Source organism: Neofelis nebulosa, chromosome 4, assembly GCF_028018385.1.
Source record: "Neofelis nebulosa isolate mNeoNeb1 chromosome 4, mNeoNeb1.pri, whole genome shotgun sequence".
Classification (NCBI taxonomy): domain Eukaryota; kingdom Metazoa; phylum Chordata; class Mammalia; order Carnivora; family Felidae; genus Neofelis; species Neofelis nebulosa.
The window spans coordinates 89,364,543-89,391,331 of NC_080785.1; the positions used below are offsets into that span (position 1 = coordinate 89,364,543).

Consider the following 26,789-nt stretch of genomic DNA (forward strand, 5'->3'; position numbering starts at 1 on the left):
TACTGGCAACAGCGTAACGCTAACCTTTTTTTTCCCCCCAAATGACAAAAAGTACAAACTTCCAGTTGGACAAAACTGTCAAAAAATATATATATAAATCATGCTGGTCGAAAATCAGATCCTTTTTAGAGGATCTTAGAAGGAAACAGATATAAAAGGCTATTTCAAACCATAGGCAAAAAGGGAAGGGGAATTGTTCATTTCTCCAGGCATTTATCCCCACAGTAACTTTGAGTCTTAATGTTACAAACCTAAAGTGACAAGGTAAAGTGGATTTAATCTTAAGTTTTATTGTTTTGGGCTTTTGGGTTTTTTGACATTGAGTGGGAAATGAAATTTAGAAGAAGCCAAGATTAAAACATTTAAAATTTAAAACTACAGGATTAGAGGGTATTATGTGATAAAATATGGGACTGTCATACAAAACAACCAATATGAAGACATACCTACAAACACTAAGAGGGAAAAGGAGGACAGAATTGCAACTCAGCACTGACCGCTCAGGACAAGCATCTGTATAATGGACTAGGACCAGAAGAAAATGCAAACAAATGAAATACGGTGATTCATTAGTGGCAGGACTCCTTTATTTTACTCAATCTAGTTGTATAACTTTAGCATAATTTGTGGAAAAGTTTTCTTTGCTAGAACGAATGGACTGACTTAAAAACACTACACTACCTGACTGTATCCATTTATAAAAGCTTCACTACAGCCCATTTCTTTGCTTTGTCACTGGGAAGTACTCAAGCAAACTGAATGACACCCTTAAGATTTTTGGACTTTTTCAAGGCAGTAAATTACTCAGGAATTGAATATATAAGATCATTCCTTTAAGACACATTTACTGAGCCTGGTGGCTCAGTCAGTTAATTCACTTGATTTCGATTTGACTCTTGATTTCGACTCAGGTCATGATCTCACAGTTGATGAGATCGTGTCCCACATAGGGCTCTGCACTGACAGTGCGAGCCTGCTTGGGATTCTCTGTCTCCTCTCTCCCTGCTCCTCCCTTGCTCATGCTCTCTCAAAATAAATATTTAAAAAAATGTTTAGTCTTAGAAGGAAAAAGAAACACTTAACGCCCAAGATGTATAAATGTCTTTCTCCATCATCTCTCCATCCTCCAATGTAAACAGGTGACTTGGTTACTGACCCCACATACCTTATTCTAGTGGCAGAATTTGAAAGAATAACTACAAGGACATCAAAACTTATGTCACACGTTCCAAATATTACAGGACTTGGAGGCACAATTTGCTGTAAACAATGCTTTAACTTACAAAGAGTGTTATGTACTTTATACATACTTTCTCTGGCTTTTCATGGCTTCAGATGCCATGAAATTTATATAAATCAAATTCATATAAATATGATTTTAAGATTTTGGATAGTTTTTGTACAGGTACAAGAGATACTTGCTCTTTTTTATTTTTTAAGTGTTTTTTTTATTTATTTTTTGAGAGAGAGAGAGAGAGAGAGTAAACAGGGAGGGGCAAAGAGAGGATGACAGGCTGACAGCAGTGAGCCCGACGTGGGGCTCAAACTCACCAACTGTGAGATCATGACCTGAACTGAAGTCAGACGTTCAACCAACTGAGCCACCCAGGCACCCCAGAAATGAATTATTTTCTAAAGTAAGCATACAGAAAAAAACAGGATAAACATAAATAATATGTTTATGACAATATGTTAGTGACAATTTGCCTAGGGGTAATCAATTCCTTTTTTTCCAAGTTTTTATTTAAATTCCAGTTAGTTAACATAGAGTATAATATTAGTTTCCGGTGATTCAACTCTTATACAACACTCAGTGCTCAACACAAGTGCCCTCCTTAATCCCCATCGCTATTTCTCCCATCTCTTCCGCCTTCTCCCCTTTGGTACCCATCAGTTTGTTTTCTATGGTTAAGAGCCTGTTTCTTAGTTGTCCTCTTTTTTTCCTAGGAGTATTAATTCTTAAATCAGAATTCAGAATATTCTAATACAAGTTAGTTACATGGCATATGTCTAAAGATTTAATTTTCCCTTTATCCTTTTATTTCACTTTGTTGATTCTTTTACTACCCTGAAATATGTTTTTTTCTCATGGGATGCTATTTTATTTCCTTTTACTTTTGTGGGCAGTTTGATTTTTTAGTTTGGTTCTTCTGATAACTTGCAACCAGAGAACTTTAAGTTTCAATCTTGTTATCTTGTATTGTCTTCCCAAGGACTATGTAAGAAAGAAACTTAAAACTACCATTCACATTAAGAACATCCTAAGGACAATAATTAATAAGCTTCTCATCAGCTGTCTTTGCCCATATACTACCTCCATATTTTGTACTTCTTTAAAGCCTCCAACTGCTTCTCTGTCCAAACTTTCTCACTGTTCCTTGGTCAATAAAGTTCTCTATGTCTTCTGTCTCTCCCATGTATGTTTTTTCTCTTCTGGGTTTAAATGTGGCTCCCCCTGAAGGACCTTGCCTCTTCTTCAGTTCTTTCCAATGTCCTCTTCGATGGGGTTGGTGTCCTGGTACCAAAAGCTCTGCTCCTCTGAGACTCAGATCATTCCACTCACCACCTTGTATCGCCCTGCCACTATCTCTTAGTCACTGAAAACTATAGCACCCAGTTCAGTCCTCCTCTCCATCCCAAGATCTGTATCAGCCTTAGTGACTTCACTGCACACCTGTCTTACTTACCTTCAATGGCATTTTCTTTTTAAAAAAAATTTTTTTTTAGTATCTGTTTATTTTTGACAGAGACAGAACGCGATCTGGGGAGGGGCAGAGAGAGAGGGAGACACAGAATCCAAAGCAAGGTCCAGGCTCTGAGTGGTCAGCACAGAGTTCAATGCAGGGTTCGAACTCAGGAACTGTGAGATCATGACCTGAGCCGAAGTTGGACACTGAACCAACTGAGCCACCCAGGCACCCCAATGACATTCTTTTCTACTCTTATGATCACACTCAGAAATATTCCACCTCTAAAAACATAAATTCAGGCATTCTATCCTCCGGTCCCCAAGCTCTTTCTTTAAGCTATCTGGAACACCTTGAAACAGGTCACAAGCCCCTTCACTTTCTCCTGATCTACAAATACTTCATGAGTCTTACATTCTAGGCACTGAACTACTGGCCCTCTACTGGCTTCACTTCCTTCCTTCCCTTCCTAGCTCAGACTCCATGGTTATTTTACTTTAAGTACTCACTTGCTAGCATCCACCAAATTCACCTGGCAAAACCCCAATCCTCTGTGATTTCAATAATGTCCCTTTGCTGTCCCAGTACCAGGGACATATGGAATGCTACTGGAGAGGATCACAAGTTTCACAGACTGGTACCACTGTAAATTCAAGGTCAGGAACCTTAAATAGGCCCTCAATACTCCCAGCAAGTTGCTTTTCCTGGCAGCGCTTTCTTCCATTCCCCACAGCAGTTATTTCAAATACCCATGTTCCTCTCAGACTGCTATTACTTCTGTCCTTGGTCTCAAATTTGCCTCCTTCTTTACAGGCAAAAAAGACGACACAAGAATACCCTCAACTTCTTGCCACCAAATTCCAAACTCAGCTCCATCTGAATCCACTTTTTCTTCATGTTATAACACAAGAAGAGTTCCCTCATCCAGCTCATCCAGAGCTATTTCTTTCAACTCATTTCTAAATGCCATGTTGATAAACCATTTCAAGGACTTGAGGCTTTAATCTCTGTCTCTCGTATCACTGATTCTCCTCTATCACCCCTTTCCCATAAGCATTTAAGTATATTCAAATATTTAAATAATAATACCCCTCTCACAACTTCACAACCCCTTTAGTAGATAAAAATCCTAACAAAAAAACAAAAAACAAACAAAAATAAACTGGAATACAGGCTAATGAGGATAGGTTATATCTGTTATACTTGTTGCTAATCCCCCAAAGCCTAGCACAGTGATTATAATGAGCAACATAATAAATGTTAAATGAACAAATGAATTAAAAGCATTCTATTTGCTGCATCAATTTTCTTCTAAATACTATAATCTCTGACTTCTAACCCACTGTAGTCCTGTAAGTGTTCCCAATAAAGTTACAAATGACTGTTTTATCATTAAAGCAGATGTTTGATTTCCTGGCAGCAATTGCCAGTTTTGACCATTACTCTCTTCCTTTAGGTTTCCCTACTTTTCTTGTGTATATAACTCCATATATAATGGCTTTATTCACTTAAGCCTGTATCAAGAGTACTTTTATGTTTTTACCAAACTTCAAAAGTATGATTTTTAATAACTGCACAGTACTTTTCAAAAATAAGAACATACAATAAATTAGCGATCCATTCTCTTGTTTTGAACATTTAGGTTGTGCCCTCTGATCTAATAATTCATTCTCTACCACAGGTGTCGGCAACAGACACACCTACCTCTTCTTTGGTAACTATCCTTGCCATCTCTTATCTCCACCATACCTCAGTTTGGAATGAAACGGTCTCTTTAGCCCCCTTCTTGTTGCTTCCCCCAAACACAAGCCCACAATGGTTCCTTTTCATCAGAAGTTTTACTGCTAATCATTATAGGAAAATATGTACTATTTATATATTTTGCACATACTAACTTTAAAGCATCGTGTTTAAGTGTGAGGTAAGGGAGCGATTGACATACAGTCTCTGCTTTGAGCTTTGTGGACTTATATGGTAGAAAGATAAAATCTAATTATTGAATTAATTACTTAATTAAAACTATGATAAGTAACAGAAGAAAAGAATGAGACCAGTTTACCTGTATAGTGTGGGGGGGGCGGGGAGGGATGATGGTGGTTTAAGAACACTTTTCATTTAAAATGACATCAAAGGTTAAGCTCCAGTTAGCTAGATAAAGGAGTGGAGGAGTTGGAAAGTGCTGCGTTTGCAAAGATGGGAAGCAGAATGGTGAATATGAAGAATTAAAAAAAAGCCAGCTGGGTTAAAGTGCAAATACCAAGAGCAGTGTTTGTACTAGATGTGGCCTGGGCAACAAAGTGATGTGGCAGGGGCCAGATCACTTGGGGTCTTGTAGGCTACTTTAAAGATTCCTGTTTTTTTTTTATCCTAAGAGTCATGGGAAATTATTGAAGACTTTTTTTTTTTTTAAGTATAACTGATGTACAATGTTATATTAGTTTCAGGAGTACGAGACATATTGATTCAACAATTCTATACGTGACTCAGTGCTCACACAAGTGAGGTCACCATCCATCACCAAACATTACTGCCATCTTATTGACTATATTTCCTGTTATTTTTCATCTCCATGAATTATTTACTTTGTAACTAGAAGCTTTTACTTCTTCATCCCCTTCCCACTTCCCCTCTGGCCACCACCTATTTGTTGTCTGTATTTAAGAGTTTGTTTTTTAGGGATGCCTGGGTGGCTCAGTTGGTTAAGCGTCTGACTTGGGCTCAGGTCTTGATCTCGCAGTTTGTAGGTTCAAGCCCCACATCGGGTTCTGTACTGATAGCCTGGAGCCTGGAGCCTGCTTTGGATTCTCCCTCTCCCTCTCTCTCTGCCCTTCCCCCATTTGCAATCTGTCTCTCTCTCTCTCTCAAAAATAAACATTAAAAAAATTTGTTTAAAGTGTTTCTTTTTTAGATTCCACACATAAGTAAAATTATATGGTATTTGTCTTTCTCTGCCTAACTTATTTCACTTAGCATTATACTCTCTAGATCCATCCATGTTATTGCAAATGGCAAGAACTCGTCTTTTTTTATGACTGAGTAATATCACATTGCATATATGTACCACCCCTTTATCCATTCATCTATTGATGGACACTTGGGCTGCCTCCATACCCTGGCTATTGAAAATAATGCTGCAATAAGCATAGTGGTGCATATATCTTTTCTAATTAGATTTTTTCATAAGGAATTAATATCCAAAATATATAAAGAACTTACATTCAACACCAAAAAAATATCCAATCCAATTAAAAAGTAGGCAGAGGATTAAAAGATGGATTTTTCTAGAAAGATGAAAAGAGATTTAAAAATGAGCAGAGGATCTGAACACTTTTCCAAAGAAAACATGTAGATGGCCAACAGACACGTGAAAAGATGCTCAACTAATCATCAGAGAAACGCAAATCAAAACCACAATGAGGTATCACCTCACACTGGTCAGAACGGCTAGTATCAAAAATACAAGAAGTAACAAGTGTTGACAAGGATTTGGAGAAAAGGGAATCCTCAAACATTGTTGGTAGGAAGGTAAATTGGTGCGGCCACTATGGAAAACAGTACAGGGGTTCCTCAAAAAATTAAAAATAGAAATACTATATGATCCACTAATTGCACTATGCAGTATTTACCCAAAGAAAACAAAAACACTAATTCAAAAAGATACATTGAAGACTTTTAAGTAGGAGGATGACATATTTTTATAAGATCATTCTGGCTATAGTGTGGACAACAAATTCTAAGGGGATAAGAGTAGACAGAAGACCAATTAGGAGGCTACTAGAGAAAAGATGATAGTGGCTTGGACTAGAGAGGTAACAAATAGTATATGTGAATGAATCTGAGATATATAGGAGGGACTTGGTAATCAATAGGACTAATGCTTGGATGCTGGGAGTGTGGGAGAGAGAAAAGTCAAGAATGACTCCCAGGTCTCAGGCCAGCACCATGTGGCAGACTACAGTGCTAACCACTGAAATAGGGAATCCTGGAGGAAAGTGGAACATTCCTTTTTGTTGGTAGGCAGAAGTAGAGGTTAGAATTCCTGAGTTCAGTTTTGGAAATATATTGATAGAGCTGAGAAACATCCAATAAAGGTCAAGAATATCAGAAAAAAAGGTCTGGCCTTTAAAAACTGGGGAGTTATTAATATAGAGATGGTTAAGTCACGGGTATAGCCAAAATTGCTTAAGGAAGAAGTAAAATATGAAAAGAGAAAAGAGCCTAGCCTCAAGGACCAGCTAGATTTAAAGGTCAGGTGGAAAGGATAAACTGGCAAAAATGCCTTAGAAAACACAACCAAAGAATAAAGAGGAAAACCAGAAGACTGGAATCATGGGCTCTAAGAAAACAGAGTTTTAAAAAAGAGAGTGGTCCACAGCATTAGATGCCACTGAGAAGCTCTCGTTTTGACAGACATACTTTCTTCCCTAGAACTTCTAAAATTCTAGAAGTACTCATAACTAGTTTCATCCATTTGTACATGAAAGGCTGTGAAATACTTGAGACGGTTACCAAATCTTTCCTAAGGCTTTTCTCTCATCCCTTAGGGATGAGACATGGTGTCTCACTCCACCACTCTCCTCCTGCCCTCTCCCCGCAACACCGGCACCTCCCACTTGTCAAAGCCCCTCTTAAAACGCCAAGCACAGGACAGCACAACAGATTTGTTCTGCCTATGGCAATGCACAGGAGACCTATTACCTCCCTTGAATGAGACACCAGCTAAAACGCTCAGGACTTAAGCCAGGTCTCTCCCATCCTGTTTTAGTACATTTGAGGTTTTTTTGGAGTCAATTGTCCATTAAATCCTACATTGCTGCTATGGGACCATTATTCCAGTCTGGTAAGGTCTCTCAGAATCTTCCTTTTTGCCATCTAATATATTAGCTAATTTTCCCAATTTTGTGTCATTTGTAAATTTGATAAGAGGGTTCATCGTACAGTGAAACTTTTTCATTCTTGGCACTTAAATGATCTTCTCTTGCTTAAATGACTAATGACATTACATTAGGAAGAACATTAATTTTTATATTTAGTGTATCATTTACATAATTCAAGACATTTTACATTAATGATGATTCTATGCTTACCTAGCAATAGCTCTGATGAAATCTAGAGATACAGTGCATTTGTATTTTGGTCCATCAAGCTGATCGTCGTGACCAACCAGGGTTAATAGCTGAAGGGTCACTAGAGAGGTAATCTAAAAATAAGAAAACATTTTTATGAGATGTTTTAATGGGATTACATGATGACCTCATTTCTAAAACATTTTACAGCTCCTGTGGTAAAGATATATAACTGAATTCATAAGAAAATCTGCAAAGAATATAACTTTGAACTTGTATACAGATATTTGTACATATACTTAAAGTCCTGGTTAAGCTAACAATAAGCCTTAAGGATTCCATTAGAGACAGCTTAGTTTCATTAATGACTCACACAATTGCTAACCTTTAAAATATACTAATAAAGCACATTCTTCCTCTACTCAGAATTTTATGGGGTTTCTATCTTAATATCTCAGAATACCAAATCTGTACTGCCTTGAGAATTGAGCAGTTACAATATGGAGGTGGGCCTTTTTTAGAGTGCAGTAGCTGGTTAAATGAGAGATAAATACATCCTTCAGGCCTAGGCTTAGTCTTACTTTAAAACTGATCACCAATTGGGTAGTCAGAAAAATACCAGAAGGATTAGTGCTGGTGGAAACAAAAATGCATTCTGACAGGTCAAATCAAAATATAAGACAATGTCACATTTGTAAGGCCAACAAAAGTATTAAGTATGGGGGCGCCTGGGTGGCGCAGTCGGTTAAGCGTCCGACTTCAGCCAGGTCACGATCTCGCGGTCCGTGAGTTCGAGCCCCGCGTCAGGCTCTGGGCTGATGGCTCGGAGCCTGGAGCCTGTTTCCGATTCTGTGTCTCCCTCTCTCTCTCTCTGCCCCTCCCCCGTTCATGCTCTGTCTCTCTCTGTCCCAAAAATAAATAAAAAACGTTGAAAAAAAAATTAAAAAAAAAAAAAAGTATTAACTATGATAAAATCCAAGAAAGAAAGCTGATTCAAGAGGTGAAATTCTTTGAGCAGCCCATTCTCTTCTCCCTATTTCTTCTCCTCATCTCCTGGACAATAGGAGAAGAGATCAGCAATGGCAACAAGAAAAGATTTGGAGACTTGCTTCATGGCAACTGAAGGGATAAGAGTTTTTTAAAACCTGTAATACCTAGTGACAAGTCTTAGGAATTAAAAATACTTAATTTGAGACTAAAACTTTACAGATGCTTGGTAAACATTCCATGAGTGATTAAAAACAGTAATAGCAGTAATGATTTGCTTGGTACCAAGTATTCTATACACAGTATCTCATTTATTCCTCATAACCTTAGAAGGTGGACACTGTTACACTCACTTAGTGATGAGCCTTAGAGGTGGTAAGTAACTTGCCCCAGATCCTAGAGCTGGTGGGCAGCTTAGCAAGAATTCAAATCTAGAGTCCCTGCTCATCCTACTACACCATACAGACTGGAGTCTCCTCCCATTACAATTTTTAGGAGAAAAGTGTTAGGAAGTGTTCAGTCAGCTGTCATTGCTTTATTAGCAAATTAAAAAATGAACAGATGGTAGATACCACAGTATTTTATATACAGAAAATTCTATATTTAGCAAATACGAAAAATTTTTGCTAATTAGAAAAACACTTTGTGTTAATATATCCAAATATGAAGCTCTGCACTCAAAAAGTTAAGACTTTAATTTCGAATTCAATATCACAAATTAGGTTAAGTCTTGAAATCTTTTTATCAATGTTCTCTGTGTTGAAAGAGTTCTATATTCTGCAGCTGTTATACACTGTTTTACAAGTCTATTAGATCAAGCTTATTTACATGGCTGAAATCTTACATACTCCATTTTTTACCTATTTCATCTATCAAAATTTACAAAAGGAATTAAAATTCTCCCATTTTGAGGAGTTTGTCCTTTTTGTAGTTGTTAGTTTTTGCTCTATGTTTTTGAACCTGTTACTAAATGCATACACTTAAAAATCACTGTTTTGTTGGCAAATTAAACCTTTTCATTATTATCTAATGGTCGCTTTCTTCAGTAACGTCTTTGACCTACAGTGTATTTTTTTCTAATATTAATATACCTATATCAACATTCTTTTAGGTGATAATGTTTTCCTTTTATACCATCTTCCTTTCAAATTTGTTATTTTCTTTTTCTTTAAAGTTTATTTATTTTGAGAGACAGAACGTGAGCAGAGGAGGGGCAGAGAGAAAGGGAGAGAAGGAGAATCCTTCTGACAGTGTGGAGCCGGATGCAGGGCTCAAACTCACAAACCATGAGATCATGACCTAAGCTGAAATCAAAAACTGTATACTTAACCAATTGAGCCACCCAGGCACCCTGCAAAATTTTAATTTTCTTAGTTTTAGATAGTTCTCATGTAAACAACATGTAGTGCAATTTTTTTTTATAGCCAGTCTGACAGTCTTTACCTTGCTCATTTGCCTTTATTGTAATGATGTTCTAAAATTTTTCTTTCTACCACTGTATGTCAACCTTTCTTTTTTCTTTTCAAAAATTTTTTTAACTTTTTAAATGTTTTATTTATTTTTAAGAGAGCGAGCACAAGCGGGGGAGGGAGAGATGGGGACAGGAGATCCAAAGCAGGGTCTGTGCTGAGAACAGCAAGCGCAGTGCGGGGCTTGAATTCACAAACCGTGAGATCATGACCTGAGCCAAAGTCACGCCTAACCGACAGAGCGTCTACCCTTCTATTTGTTCTTCTGTGTCTTTCTTGTCTTTTATTGCACTAAATTATAATACTCTTCCGTTCTATTGTTTGTTCTACTATCTTGAAAGTAGTTATATACTCCAATTCTAATTTGTTTTGATTTCTTCTTTAGCTCCAAAGCTATTTTAGAATTCTTTTTTTTTTTTTTAATGCTTACTTTATTTTATTGAGAGAAAGAGAGTGAGAGAGGGGGAGTTGGAGAGAAGAATCCCAAGCAGGCTCGGCACTGTCAGCATTTGTGAGATCATGACCTGAGCCCAAACCAAGAGTCATACGCTTAACCAAATGAGCCACACAGGCACCCCAGAATTCTTCTTTAATTTCCAGCTCATGAAGTTTTTCCAGTATTTTTAAATTTGGGGGTTTTTTTGGGGGGGGGTGGTTTCTGGAAATCACAGGATATGGTCTGTATACTAAGCAATCCCTTGACATTTGTTGAGACAACTGGGTTCTCCAGGAGGAAAGAAGAGTGCACAGGGACCTGAATGTCACTGTGACAAAGAATGGAACTGACCACAGTTGTCACCCTGCCTGTCCAGGCTGCCAGGCCTCTTCTCTCTTTGTCCTCAAAATGTCTCCAGTCGATGGCAAGTGAGCACAAAACATACCCACAAAATGTACTGACTTCACGCCAGGCAAACAAGATGGAATGAGATAAAAGTCTTCTCTCATGCATAAGTACCTACATGATATAGCCTCCATTTTGCCTCCTTGCCTGCAAAACCTAAAATATTTACAATGTGGCTCTTTACTGAAAACGTCTGCCAACCCCTGCATCAGAAAACTGTTAGGTTCAGATGATTGATTTAACCAATGTGGAAATAGAGATGCTCACTGACTTGCCCAAAGTGATAATGACTGGATGGTACCAGAAACTCAAATGGCTAGGATTTAGGTTTCCTAACTACAACTCCAAAACCTCTGAAAAGCATGTAAGTGCTTTCTGCCTTGAATCAGTTTTACTTTTCCTTATATCTTCACTGGATGAGGTAACAGTCTAATACAACTCATTAGACGTTAGCTCTCTTAGCTGTGATCACAGTTCAGTTATGATTTTCTTAGTAATATTTTATATGCATATGAATAAAGTTAATGAAAGGTAAAAAAACAAATCATGTCACTCAACATTTTTACAAAAGATAAGAGTTTCCACTTACCTAGTTTAGGAATTAAGTTCATTGAAACAAAAATGATTAAGTTGGTTGTTAAAAATGCGTGAAATAGTGATGTGCCTATCAAATGAGGTCATGTGTAAAGCACTTAGCACAGGGCCTGGGACACAGTATTCGGTAATATGAGGTATTATTTATATTGTTACTACCTATCAGCATTATTTTTCAACTTCAAATTAAATGAGTTTATTTTCTGACAGCCCATTCATTTAGTTAAAACACACTATTATTTAAAAACACTGAATTTCCTACAGCTTACTGAAAAATATACCATGCTTAACTTGTTTAGAAAACATAAAATTTAAAATTACCTGCAGATTAAAAACATAACCAATTAAAAATTATATGGCCAGATGTAGAGGAAAATTAAGGAATGTGAGAACAGTTCTGAAGAAATTACCCAAAATGCAGACTAAAGAGATACAAAGAGGGAAAATATGAAAGAGGTTAAAAAATAGAGAAGACAAAGGCCATACCCCTAATCAAAGATCTAGAAGGAAAACAGAGTTGGACAAAATGGGGCACAAATAATATCTGAAGAGATAATGGATGGAAATTCATTTGAGGAGATGAAAAAACACTAAAGCACAGAATTAAAGAGTTAAATAAATCCAAAGAAGGAGAAATCAAAACAAATCCATACCTAGATACATCATCGTGAAAGTGTAGCACACAGAAGATAAGAGGAGTTCTTAAAAGTAACTAGAAAAGAAGGGGTGCCTGGGTGGCTCAGTAAGTTGAGCATCTGACTCTTGATTTTGGCTCAGGTCGTGATCTCACAGTTTATGAGACTGAGCCCCTCAGGCTTGGGATTCTCTCTCTCTGCCTCTCTCTTGCTTTCTTTCTCTCTCTCAAAAGAAATAAAATAAACTTAAAAAAAATAGCTAGAGAAGAAAACACAGTATCTTCCAACAAGTGGCAGTTGGACCTACAGATTTCTTAAGAACGATGAAAACCATACAACAGTGAAAAGGTATCTTCAATACATGGTGGAAAATAACTCAGAACTGTACACCCAGAAAAAAATCTTTTAATATTGAAGATGAATTAAACACAGTTCCAACCAGAACCAAACGTTTACTACCAAAAGATCCCTACTTAAGGAAATTCCTAAAACATACCTCCAGGTGAAGGGAAGTGATCCCATCAAAAGGTCTGAAATGCAAGAGGGAATGAAGAATAAAGAGAATAGAAAATATGATGGTAAATCTAAATGAATTTGCCTGCAGAAATGATAATAATGCATTATGGAGAGAAAAATAAGATCAGGGCTTCTGGGTGGCTCAGTCAGTTGAGTGTCCACTTCTTGATTTTGGCTCAGGTCATGAACTTGCAGTTCATGGGATCAGGACCTGAGCTGGGCTCTGTGCTGACAGTGTGGAACCTGTGTGGGATTCTCTCCCTCCCTCTCTCTCTGCCCCTTCCCTGCTCATGCTCTCTCTCAAAACATATAAACATGAGAAGTAATTAATTAATTAATAAAAATAAGAGTAAAGTACACAATACCAGTAATATGTAAATTGGGAGTATCGAAAATGAAGTTAAAATGTTCTAAGGTCCCGTGGTATCTGAGAAAAGTAAAAGTACTTACTAAATTTTGACTTCAATAAGTATGAATGTTATAATTTTTAGAATAACACCTAAGAGAATAAAAACAAGAGTATGTACTTCTACATTAGTAAAGAGGAAAAACTGAATTATAAAAATAATCCAAAAGAAAATAAGAAACAAAAATAGGTAGGTGAAATAGAAAGTATAAAATCATAGATATAAACAAAATTACATTAGTAATCATAAGTAAGCTAACTGCTGCAAATAAAAAACAAAGACTGACTGAAAAAAAATAAATCCAACTATCTACTGTTTGGGAGAGATACCTCTAAAACAGAAGAATATGGAAAAGTGAAAAGTCAAAGGACAGAATGAGATACATCAAACACTAAAAAGAAACACAAAGGTATATCAACACAAATAAAACCTGATTTTAAAAGCAGTTTAAAGAAAGGTTCACTTAATAATGAGAACATGCAGGCCCTGCGTGCTCGTATCTCTTATGAGATGAGTTACTTGAGATCTTTACTATGAAGGGATGGGGTAAGTATTACTGAACACCAAGGCAAACTTGTTATCCTTCCTATTTTGGAAGCAGGTAGGAATCATGATGAGAAAGGGCCTGAAATTTTATGGATATATAGAAGAGTTAACATAGTTTCTTGTAGCAAAATATATTCATTAACTTCAATCTTTTCTATTTTTCTGTAAGGGATTCATTTGCTAAAGTAGGTTAGTAATAGCCATTTGAAACTCACACATTAATCTTCCTTATTATTAAACACAGGTTTTTTTAGTATTTTTAAAATAGAAAAAAACATTAATTACCTTTTTCTTCCAGTGGCATCTCCTTATATTTCTTATAACTTCTACTTTCATATGATTCAAATACCCTCATATACTTAATCCTTGAACTCAAATTGTATGCTAAATTACTCTTACGCATTTTTTCAAAAGAAACACAAAAATCTGTCTTTGATCTATTTAAGTTAGAATTTCAAGAATATTTTCGGATAGCCTACGCTTTTATTACTTTTATCACATTAGTTACAACTAATTTCCAAAGGCAGTAAATTGAACCAGAGAGCCCCTGAAAATCATTACCAGAATTCCATGGATAATCATGTAAATTGTGCAAAGGAAACAGTATCACTTTAAGATGTATCAGTCAAAAGGTATTTCCAAACTGTTAATAAGATGACTGCTCAACTTTGGGAGGAGGGGAAGGTAGGATTCAGGAAAAACTAATACACAAAAAAATCCAAAACCAAAATAAAGCAATTAAATTAGGATGTGATTTTTTTAAATTAAAAATTACTAATTTCAGAGATTTTTTAATTCTGTAACCTTATCATATGAACAAAAAGAACAGACACACAAAGTTTAAGAGAACATTACATAAAGCAGTGTACAAATGTACCAACAATTTAAAAGTACTCTGCCAGTTTATTAAAATATTACTAGAGTAAAACTGACAAAAATCATGTACAAAGATTAACTTGTGGGGTGAACATTTTGAATCTTAAACATATGAACTTATACCTAAATGAAAACTTGTAGGAAAAAGCACATGAAACTTTGGAAAATTATTTCTATACATAAAGTTCAAGAATATCCACCTTCCTCTCCACTAGCCAATTCTTAAAAATTATCTAATATTTGTTTCTAATTGTATATTCACAAAACTCTTGAGGACTTGCTCTAGGTACTGTGCATTCAAAGATAAACAGGACCACAGAAAAAACTGATTTACTTCCCTGCACAAGTTTAAATGTTCGTGACAACATAGTGAAATCGTACCTCCAGGTTGGCATTAATACCTGTGGTTTGATATGGCTGGTGGGAATATGGCAGAAGTCTAGACAGTGAAGGCACTCGGGACCAGATGCATTACAGTGTCTCAGTTTTGTGTGTATGCACGTGCATGCATAAGGTAGAGATGGGACCAGAGTCTTTCCTATCTGCTGCAGCAACCAATCCTGTTGTTAGAATCATTTCCATTGTTAACGCCCCAAATGCAGGAAGTGATTCTGGGTAAGGCTCTGTTTCTAGCAAAGAATAAACTGAAATATACTGCGGTGAATAAAATTAATGTCTTAGAAGAATTTAATCTTTATTGGAGACAAACTTTCTAAATAATAATGGTAAAATATATTTGAAGATACTGAAAAAAAACTTAGCACTAATTTACAGTAGGCTTCTCATGCAACTCAACTTTGCAATTACCTTTGAATATATATATATATATTAAAGTTTATTTATTTTGAGAGAGAGAGTGAGTTAGCACAAGCAGGGGAGGGGCAGAGAAGGGGAGAATCCCAAGCAGGTCCATGCTGTCAGTGCAGAGACTAACAAGGGGTTTGAACCCATGAACCAAGAGATCATGACCTGAGTCGAAACCAAGAGTCAGATGCTTAACTGACTGAGCCATACAGGTGCCCCTACCATTGAATATACTTTATAAACAAATACTAACAAAGAGCCTAGAAAGTAGGGCTGGAAAGAAAAGATAAAAAAATAAAAATACAAGAGAACTTCTGGTCCAGACAAGATGGCATCGATTCATATTTACTATCTTTCCCTGGACAACTATCCACCCTGGAAACAATAAGAAGCAAGCAAAGGAGGATTCTGAAAGGTGCAAAGGGGAACGCAGACTGCTTATGGGCCCAGGACTAGAGGAACAATATAAAAGCAGGGAGTCCTATGACTCCCCACCCAAAAGCACAAAGTAACCCAGGCCTAGCACCCCGTAATTCCCAATCCAGAACAGAAAGGTACCCAGGCAGGTCTATTCTTCCCTGACTGGAACAGGAATCCTACCACCACAAAACTGGCAATTATGAGTTCTATGTGTCAAAAAACTATTCTTCATGAATAAAGTGGAAATAAAGAGCTTCTCATATGAGGGAAAACTAAAGAATCTGTCACTAGCAGACCTGCCTTTAAATAATGGTTAAAGTAAGTTCTTTAAACAAAAAAAGGAAACGATAAAAGAAGGAACCTTGGGCATCAAGAAATAAGACAAAACAATGGAAAGAGCAGAAATACGATAAATCAAATAGACCATCTCCTTGTGAGTGTTCTATATCATCTCTGATTAAAAATTATTCCACCAACCTGATACTCAAGACAGTAATATTTTAAAAGGGAGAAAGAAAAGGGGTCTAACTGGAAGTAAGTTTACCATGCTTCACTGGAAGTGGTAAAACACTGATATCACTTATAAAACTAAACATGCAATTATTAGATTATCAGCAATTGCACCACTGGGCATTTATCCCAGAGAATTCCATGTTCATACAAAAACCTGTACGTGAATGTTCACAGTAGCTTTATTTGTAATAGCCAAAACCAAAACTATATAAAACAAAACAAAGAATGGAAAAGAGCCCACATGTCCCTCAATGAGTGAATGGTTAAAGTGTGGTACATCCCTATCATGGACTACCTCTCAGCATGAAGAAAAAAATGAACTATGATACATGCAAAAACTTGGATGAATCTCAAAAGAGTTAATTATGCTGAGTGAAAAAAGCCAATCTCAAAACAGTATACTATATAATTCTGTTTCTAAAAATTCTTGAATTCATAGAACTTTAGAGATGGAGATTAGTGGTTGCCAGGGATTGGTAGAGGGGGGAGGAAGGAGGTAGGTGTGGTTATAAAATAGGGGTCTTTGGAGTGATGTCACTGGTCTGTATCTTGACTGTGGTGGTGGATATACAAACCTACACATGGGATAAAATTTCACGTAAGCAAGTATGCACAGATATACACAAAAATAAATATTTGTAAAAGTGGGACATTTGAATAAGATCAGTGGATTGTATCAATGTCAACCTCCTGGTTGTGGTACTATAATTCTGTAAGATGTTACCTTGGGGGGAAACTGAATAAAGGGCACACAGGAGAAGAGATTCCATTTTATTTCTCACAATTACATGCAAATCTACAATAACCCAATTACCTCCAAAAAAATACATATAGAAGATTCAATAAAATAAATACACAAGAAAAAAATTATGACTATGTATGGTGAAAAGTGTTAACTAGACTTACTGTAGTGATTTCACAATATATGCAAATCTCAATTCATTGTGTTCCACACCTGAGATTAAGATAATGTTGTAGTCAATTATACCTCAATAAAAACACATATACATACATAAATACACTGATAAAATACACAATATATAGAGAGCTTTGAGAAAGACTTTATAAATTGCCTGAATAAATCTGTTCTCAAAATGTTTAAGTACCTACGAAGCTAGGTATCTACTTAGAGAAATAAAAACAGTTTTTGACTCACATTTACAGGGATTTAAACCAACTTGATAAAATATTGCTTAAAATGGGCAAGTAACAGATGTTAATTATTTCAACATTGATATGGTGCTGTGGTGAGTCTGTGTTGATTTTAAAAAGCATATAGATTACAGATTTTCTTATTGAAAGCTAGATGATTAGTTACGACTTGTGGTTCAGCAACAAAGGATTTAAAGCTGCTGGTTTCATGCTCTGGGCCCATAAAGTCCTCACAAAGTTGCTATAAACCTGTGGCTTGTACAACTTATTTCTCTAGAACATAAAATTATAACAGCAAAACTATTATTATGCAAATCCCAGGTTGGGATTTACATTTTCCCAAATTTTACTTTTTATTTCTATATCTTAAAACTGTGAAGGTTTTTCAGTTATGTGGGGGCTATAAAAACCAAATGTTTCAAACTTATTAAAAACTAAAATGTTTCAATATAAAAATGACTATAAAATAAAATTCTGAGCTAATCCATCAGTACTGAAAACTTTGGAGATCAATGCCTCATTTTACGGATGAGAAAACAGACATCATAAAAGGATGAATGACATTATCAGTCCCTGGTCAGTCACCCCAAACAAATATGTTGAAGCACTTTAGCAGATGTTTCGAAATTATTTACTCTAAAAGTCCCAGTGAAAAAGAATACAACACCTATACCATGCTGGAGATTTACAAAAAAACATTTCAGAGTTCCAAAAATAAATTTTAAATTAAGCATCTTTAACATATTAAGAATTTTAACATATTAAGTCTTAAGAATCTTTAACATATTAAAAATGTTTAGCCAAAATAATGCCTCACTTTGGGTGCTGATGAATATTACAAGGTGGTCTGCTAAGAGTATTAACTACTGTACTAAAGACCCCAGTCAATACTTTTATCTTTTCTTCTAGAGTCCTTCCAAATTCCTGAGAATGACACATATGTAACCTGGCATTCCTTTCTTCCTTCAGGATCTAGCAGGGAATATGGACAAAACTTGAGGGTAGGTGGGGGAGAGCCATGGGACTGGTTAATATTAGATACCATGGGTAATTAGTGATATGGGGACTGGAACCTACTACTGAGTCCCAGCTCTACAGATCAGATACAGCATTGATAGATTATAAATACAGACACTGTGGTAGGCACTTTAATTTCTTCAGTCCTCACAACAATCCCACCATGAGTTAGGTACTATACATAAACCTCTTTTTCCAGATGAGGAAACAACTTCAAAGAGGTAAATGTTCAAGGTCACTGAGCTAACAGTTATAAGAGCACCACTGAATTTGAATACCATCTGAATCTAAAGCCCAGATTTCTTACACTACCCCCAAAAGGGAGCTACAGTACCCAGGGAAGAGGTCACTTTGTTGGGATAGACTCAAGAAAGCTTTATGGAAGAGAGGAGTAAAATGATAACTCTAGAAGCATTACACCCTGGAAGGAGGTCCTGTGAATATGCCAGAAGTTAGAAACCCAGCAGGAAAACCACTACAGACAAAACAAAGACCTTAATGAAACTGTAGCAGAAAGGATAAAGAAATATGTCCACATAGGCAAATGTCTTGCCCTAGGGATACAGGTAACAGCCTTGAGAATTACTATTCAACAAACATGTGAACAAATGATCAGATGTGAGGGGTGTGATTCACCAAAGTAAAATATTAAGTGGACTTTATTAACCTAATGAAATGTTAACTTTCCATAAATCAGACTGCACATTATATTAGATATAAAATCGTTGCTTTTAAGGTTTAATTTTAATTTTTATTTATTTTTTAATTTGTTTCGGGAGACAGAGTGGGGGAGGGGCAGAGAGAGAGAAAGGGAGACACAGAATCTGAAACAGGCTCCAGGCTTTGAGCCATCAGCACAGAGCCCAACGCGGGGCTGGAACCCATGAAGCGCGGGATCAGGGCCTGGGCCAAAGTCGGACGCTCAATGAACTAAGCCACCCAGGAGCCCCTTAAGGTTTAATTTTTAAAAGATAATTTAAGGTGGGGAAATTGCATGATTTCTTAAAATCTAAAATTAGGTAATGTTAAAAACGGTATCCCAATGCAAAATTTCTTATACATTTGTGGATTAAAGATCATTTACAGAAAAATTTATGACACTAAATCATACAAAACATGTAACAGTTGAAAAAATTAAGTTAGGATAAACATTAAACTTTTAAAAAGCAAAAGTAATGGAAAGGTGTTTCCTGAAACATTGAAATCATTCTCAAGAAGTGTCATTTTAATTATTTAAGTTTAAATTTTTGTATGGAAATCATTTACCCCCACTTTTTGGTTTCTATTACCTATTAAAGCATATTCTTTTGCCAATAATTTCCAGATTTTAGGAGACTATGTACTGTCTTCCACAGCTGCTTGTCTATTGTGTCAAGCTCAAATCTAGATGAATGAAATTCAAATGAACATGAAAGTAGCCTAGGGAGTCGGTTTTTCCAAGTCAGAATTTGGATTTTGTGCCAGGAATACAGAATAAAGTTAAAAAAAAAAAAAAAAAAAGGTGGAGGGGACTATAAGTCAGGATCTAGCTGAAGATACGGACATAACTTGAGAAAAGGGGAAAAAAGAGCTTTGGGAACTAGTTAATATTAGTGTTAAGTTTTAGTCATATGTTGCCACCGATGTTTTTCCTCAAAATAAAATTTCTGGTTTTTAGCCCTTGGTTTAAAAATGAACAAAGGGCATCTGGGTGGCTCAGTCAGTTAAGCATACGACTTCGGCTCAGGTCACGATCTCGCAGTTTGTGAGTTCAAGCCCCACATCGGGCTCTGTGCTGACAGCTCAGAGCCTGGAGCCTCCTTCAGATTCTGTCTCTCTCTCTCTCTTTGCTCTTCCCCTGCTCATGCTCTCTCTCTCTCAAAATAAACATTTAAAAAAAATTTTTTTAATGAACAAAACCCCTAAAATTCTGAAGCATCTTACGATCAAAAGAGAATGTTATTTCCCTAGCTTTCATGCATTAGCAACATACTAACCACAAAGAATTTTATTTTACTTTAGCTTAAAATAATCAATCTGCCTAATTCAAGTGCCAAAGTATGTATTTTTCTCCTGTGAATAGCACCTATGTCATGACAGAGGCATTCACAAAGAAAAATTAAAAGTGAACACCTCCTTACACTTGGATATTTTTTAATTAACATCTTAAATGGGGTCGTGCAATATTTACTTAATTAATCTTTGCTCTGTATACTATTATGTTCTTTGTTCTCATCCATGTAGGGGATGAGCTGATTATTTATGTCTTAACAAGAGGAGTTCATGTACCACAGTGAGGTTTTTTTTTCCTTAATCTGAGAGGCAGTCACTAACAAGCTTCAGCTGGAAGTGCTTGATGTTAAAACAGTGTGAACCTGCTCCTGGGCTAATAAACTATGTTCTTTCTGCCAACGAAAGGAAATCAATTTACAACTGTAATTAATTTTTAACATGCTCATTATTTTTATACTTTCATAGGTTGATATCTATGTCAATTGATTTGTGAAATACCCTGTCCTGTTTGTCCTGGAGGAGCTTTATAACTTGAAACATATTAAATTATTTAAATAAAAGAACATATGATATGTTAATGCATGAGGTTCACACAACCCAACAAGCACATTTGATCTGATTTCAGGTGACGTGATAGTTCATGAGCATGTGGCATACATCAAGAGAGTTCAACTGACAGTTCTCCACACATGAGGTGGAGATGATGAGCGCGGCAATAGAAGCGATAGGTAAATGCTGTCAAAGCTGTTCAACTTAAAATCATCATCTCTGGAAATTCATCTTTGGAATTTTTAGTTAAAAAAAAAAGGTGGGGAGTGGACTATTAGTCTCCAATTATGCTCAGATAAACAAAAACTGGCATGTACGTTTTTACATAGAGGAACTAAAGATAATGCCTATAATCCCTAGAACTTAATCAGCACACAAATGACTGCAAATCTTTAGTCTCTAAGAAGACCATAACTGCAAGCTTAAGAGAATGGGAAACCATTCATTCAATGAGTGAATCTCACATTCAAGGCACTATGTGAGAGACACAAAAATGAAGACAAGGTCTTTGCAACCTCAAAGAGTTCATGATATCAGAGAAGATAAACACATAATAAAATGGTAATAACACAATTATGAGAGGGATGCGAGTGGTTAAGTACAAACACAACTATCTGATTATAGAGAAGAGAATGAATAATAGGGAGGGAGGCAAAATGTGGATTAATTGAGAAATGGCATTTGGGGGGTGTGGATCACAAAGCATAAAAGAGAGCTCAACAGTGGTAGGGGAAAAGCACATATAACAATATAAAGGAAAAACTGGTTGTGCTTTCAGAGAGGAAACAGCTTACTGTGAATGGTGTAGGAAGTGGCAGAAAATGGGGCCAGTTTGTGAAGAATCTTACAGGAAATGCTATGGAATGGAGAAATGATTTTACAGATAATGTAACTCATTTAAAACAGTACAAGCAGAGGGGCACCTGGGTGGCTCAGTCAGTTAAGCGTGTGACTTCAGCTCAGGTCATGATCTCACGGCTCATGAGTTTGAGCCCAGCATTGGGCTCTGTGCTGACAGCTCGGAGCCTGGAGCCTGGAGCCTGGAGCCTGCTTTGGATTCTGTGTCTCCCTCTCCCTCTCTCTTTCTCTGCCCTCTCCCACTTGTGCTCTGTCTCTCCCAAAATAAATAAATAAAAACATTAAAAAAAAATTTTTTTTTAATGTAAGCAGAAAAACAAGATCAAATTTACTTAAGATTTATGCTGACGACTGTATGGAAGATAAATTCAAAAGTACTTGGTGACAGGGAGACCAGTTAGGACAATGGTGCAATAGTCTAGGAGACAAAGAAAATATAGATTTAAGGTCATGGCAATGGGGAAAGAAAGGAATATATCCAAGAACCATCTGTATTTAGGAGGAAAAATAGATTGGACTTGGTGACCAAGTAAATGGAGACAAAATCATTCAGAGATGATTTCTCCATTGAACTAAAAAATACCTATATTATCTTTGTGTTTCTAGCACCTAACATTGTGCATACCACAAAGTATGTGCTTTGTTAAAGGCTGAATAAATAAATAATTAGTTCTGAAATCTAGGTAACACTGAAAAAACAGAAAGAGGTTTAGGGAATAATTTTTGTTTTGGATACATTCAGTGTGTGATGACCACAGCACATTGAGGTATGACTGTTCAGTTGGCAATTAGGGTCCAGAGCTAGGATAAGGGCTAGAAATACAGAACTGAAAAGATGTCAGCAGACACACAGCATTTGAAGTTAAGGGAGGAGACAAGACAGTTCAGGGTAAGTTTATTTCCCTTTCTGATTCCTAACTATCAATAGGGCATGACTACTCTCAATTCTAAGAATTCAACTCTATCACATTCAGAGAGTCCAAGTTGAGGGAACAATTAGGTTCTATGGATGACTTAGCACTGAGAACCCCAATTTCTCACCTAGGGGAAAGGATAAGGACTTTTCTGCAGCATCAGCTACTGAAATATGTCTTTGTATGGGCAGGTGAGGCCAACGTCCTCCCAAAGACTCTAATTAGTTGTGAGCTGACAAGGAATCAAGACAATTTCTCATTGGAAAACCCCTTAAGCATCAACGCTTCTTCTAATCATCTTTTTGTAAAAGTATTTTAATATGTAGCACACATTTCCATGATGTAGATTTTTCCAAATCATTTAACTCCTAACCTATTCTTATTGAAACTCCTTTCCTCATTAAGACAAACTAGTCATAAAGCTCTAATTAAGGTATACATTTGCCTATAATAGTCACTATATTAACAATACAGGTTCTCTTAAATAGGCATACGAAGGCACATTTCCATACATTCCTTTGTGTTTTCAGCAAAAAATTCTGCCAAGCCAAATAAAATTTATTGGTGTTGAATGCATTTGCCCCCAAAATGTGAACAAAGGGTATACATTTGGTATACTTATTAGAGGCACTACTAAGCTTTGAGAAAGGTAGTTATAAAATATTGCCTACAAAAATAAGGTACCAATATATTATTTTACTCAAAAGGTGAAAGCATAATTTATGCATTTTTTTTTTATCCCTTAGGCAGTATTTTACATGTCACCCTTAAGCAATGGTTCCATTTTTCTAGAGTTCAATAAAAATGCCTACTGCTGGGCTGATATATTCACAAAGGCAAAGGAGCTACACTGAAGAAATTTAATACCAGAGTTAGGGAAGACATGAGAAGAGTAGTGTAGGGGTAAACACTGTTCTTTTACAGATGACAAGAAATTCAACCTGGGCAATAGAGTAAAATATACTGTGCCCTTTTTTTTTTTTTAATCTTTGGTAATGATTATATTAGTATTCTTTACCACAAAAGTAACTTGACTCTTTTGAAATATGAAACATCCCTAAATAGTTTTTTAAAAATCTGCAGAAATAAGCACCTACTACAGAGAGGCCTGATGGCAGAATAGTAATACATCCACATTAGGGGTAGTAGTGGATTCGAGAATCTAATTTACTGCACCAGTGGAGACTAAGCATCATGGCAGTCAGGCTCTTCAAGGCTAGAGAAGGGCCTGCCTCCGTCAAACAGCACCCCTGCTGACTTATATTCATCAGTGAAGCAGACATTAAGTAAGCCTCCTAACCGTGTTTGCAATGAAATGTCCCACAATCTCAGTTGTGGTTTAAAAAAACATAATAAGATTATTAGAAAATGTTAGCATTCAAGATATTTTCTGCAATTTATATAATTTACGTTAATAGCATCAAGTATTTAAGTTGGATATAACAGAGACACTGGAATGTGATTACAAGCCAAATGAAGCACAAACAAATCACCAAAAAATAGCTTTTCATATCTTCTAATACTCTACTATGCAGAGAATCTATTTTCAGGAAAACTGTTTTCTTCGCTACCTTTAATATATAGAAATAGAAAATAATCACACTTAAACTCGCTTCATAATATATTATAGCTAGATTTTAGGACATTACTCTTTATGTTTATGAGGTTCAAATTCTTATCTAATCAGTATATCTATGGGATAGTATTTCATCAACTATGATTTCTGATGCTAGGAGACTAGCTAGTATTTAATAAATGTTATTACTTTTCCTGTAAAAATATGTATCAAACAACTATAATATTATAAAATATGCAAACTAATTTTTTTAAGGTAAAGAAGTTTTCTAATTATAAGTAAAATCTATAAAATCAGTTTATTTGGTTAAAGTAGTTTTCGTTAAAAGTTTACAAAAATAGTTTGAAATATTGTATATAAAAGAGAGATGTAATAGTATAATCTACAATCACCAAGCATTTGATATATACCCATTTGACTTTTTAAGAGCCACCTAGTTTATAATAAGCCGAATATAATACACTGCTTATTTGTCCATAACAAGTTTCAAGTCTTAATTGGGATTGTTTGATACCAATAAACACAACTAATTGAGTCTAATTTACTTACAACTAAATTTAATTTGATATTAGCAAAATTTAATTATGACCAGGTATAAAACAATCATGTTCCACAACACTAAGTTCAAGGCATGTCAAAAGGAAAGATTCAACAAACACGTTTGTTAATTTTTTTTTTTAATGTTTAGTTTTGAAAGAGAGAGAGAGAGGGAATGAACAAGCAGGGGAGGAGTAGAAAGAAAGGGAGACAGAGAATCTAAAGCAGGCTCCAGGTTCAACTGTCAGCACAGAGCCGGAAGCTGGGCTTGAACTCACAAGCAGTGAGATCATGACCTGAGCCAAAGTCAGACACTGAACCAACTGAGCCACCCAGACGCCCCTAAAATTTTTATTTTTAAATGTTTTTGAAATAAATAATATTAACAAAATCCCTTCTATACTTTAAAAAAGCAGGAAATTATACAAATTTACTGTACATCTACCTATATTTGAAGAAAAATGCCAAAAATCTGGCTTTGGTTGAATAAAGGTTAGCAGTCCTAACAAGTACAGCAAAAACATCTTCCAGCTATGATAAATTAGAGGTGAAGCCTCTGCTTCAGAAAACTCGCACAGGTAAAATAACTAAATTATCATTCTGCATTCTGACTGATAATTATCTGGAAATTATCAAAATTATTAGTTTAAATATATCCCGTAGAGCTTATAAACCACAACTAAATGAGTAGAAAGCATGAAGTTATCTAAATGCTACTGCAATTAATGCAATCTTTGTGGGGAAAGATCAAGTTGATTCATGACCAAAAAATTAAACTGATGTAGAAATATAGTCCAAATATATTCCAGTATGTATAAGGCATCATGACATGAGTTCAAAAAGCAGAGAAAGTAGAAATGGAAATGTGTATTTTTTTAAAAAATATACCTGTATGTTATACTTTGCTCAAGATTTTTCTTTTTTATACTCTTAAAAATGATAATAAATTTATAAGGACATTAAAAAAAATTTTCTTTATTTATTTTTGAGACAGAGAGAGACAGAGCATGAGTAGGGGAGGGGCAGAGAGAGAGGGAGACATAGAATCTGAAGCAGGCTCCAGGCTCTGAGCTGTCAGCACAGAGCCCGACGCGGGGATTGAACTCACAGGCTGTGAGATCCTGACCTGAGCCAAAGTCAGGCGCCCAACCGACTGAGCCATCCAGGTGCCCCAATTTATAAGGACATTTTAATTTAATTTTTTCCTTATCAAATTATGCACACCTAAATAGGAAGCCATTCAGAAATTACATATTAATTACCAAAAAAAACAATTTGTCAGTAGGGCACATAGAACTATTATTTTTTAATTTTTATTTTTTTTTAACGTTTATTCATTTTTGAGAGACAGAGCATGAGTAGGGGAAGGACAAAGAGAAAGGGAGACATAGAATCAGGAGCAGGCTCCAGGCTCTGAGTTGTCAGCACAAAGCCTAATGCAGGGCTCGAACCCACGAACCAGGAGATCATGACCTGAGTAGAAGTCAGACACTTAACCAACTGAGCCACCCAGGTGCCCCTAGAACTATTTTTTAAAGGAACAATGTATGTTCCTTTTCATATCTTTCGGCTATTTCTTGACATTAATTTAGAGTGCACTGTTTCTTATAATATAGCAATATAATAATTATATTATTTTAAAACTCCTGAATTGTGGAATTACAGTGAACTATCTTTAAAAATAATTTTTCAAAATGCTAACTGATCAAATAAGATCAATGATAATATGTAATATATGTATAATTGAATGTCCTTAAATTTTTAAATATAACTTTCCTTTATAAAAGTCACTTTAAAAACCTATACCAATAATTTCAGAAATACACTCTTCAG

General features: G+C 35.9%; 1 protein-coding gene across 4 annotated transcripts in view; it reads right to left on the reverse strand.

Moving 5' to 3' along the window:
• The window catches only part of ORC5 (origin recognition complex subunit 5), a 167,206-nt gene that overhangs the window by 86,101 nt on the left and 54,316 nt on the right, over nt 1-26,789 (reverse strand). For 2 of the 4 annotated variants that reach the window (XR_009260548.1, XM_058725347.1), the window contains exon 13: nt 7,775-7,887. The exons of 1 other annotated variant lie outside the window; for it this stretch is intronic. Coding sequence is in view for 2 of the 3 variants with exons in the window: in XM_058725347.1 (XP_058581330.1) it covers nt 7,775-7,887 (113 nt within the window). In the remaining variant the exon portion in view is untranslated. Of the gene's footprint in view, nt 1-5,859; nt 5,969-7,774; nt 7,888-26,789 lie in introns of those variants that run through there. One more of the 4 variants, XM_058725346.1, reaches the window with a different exon arrangement.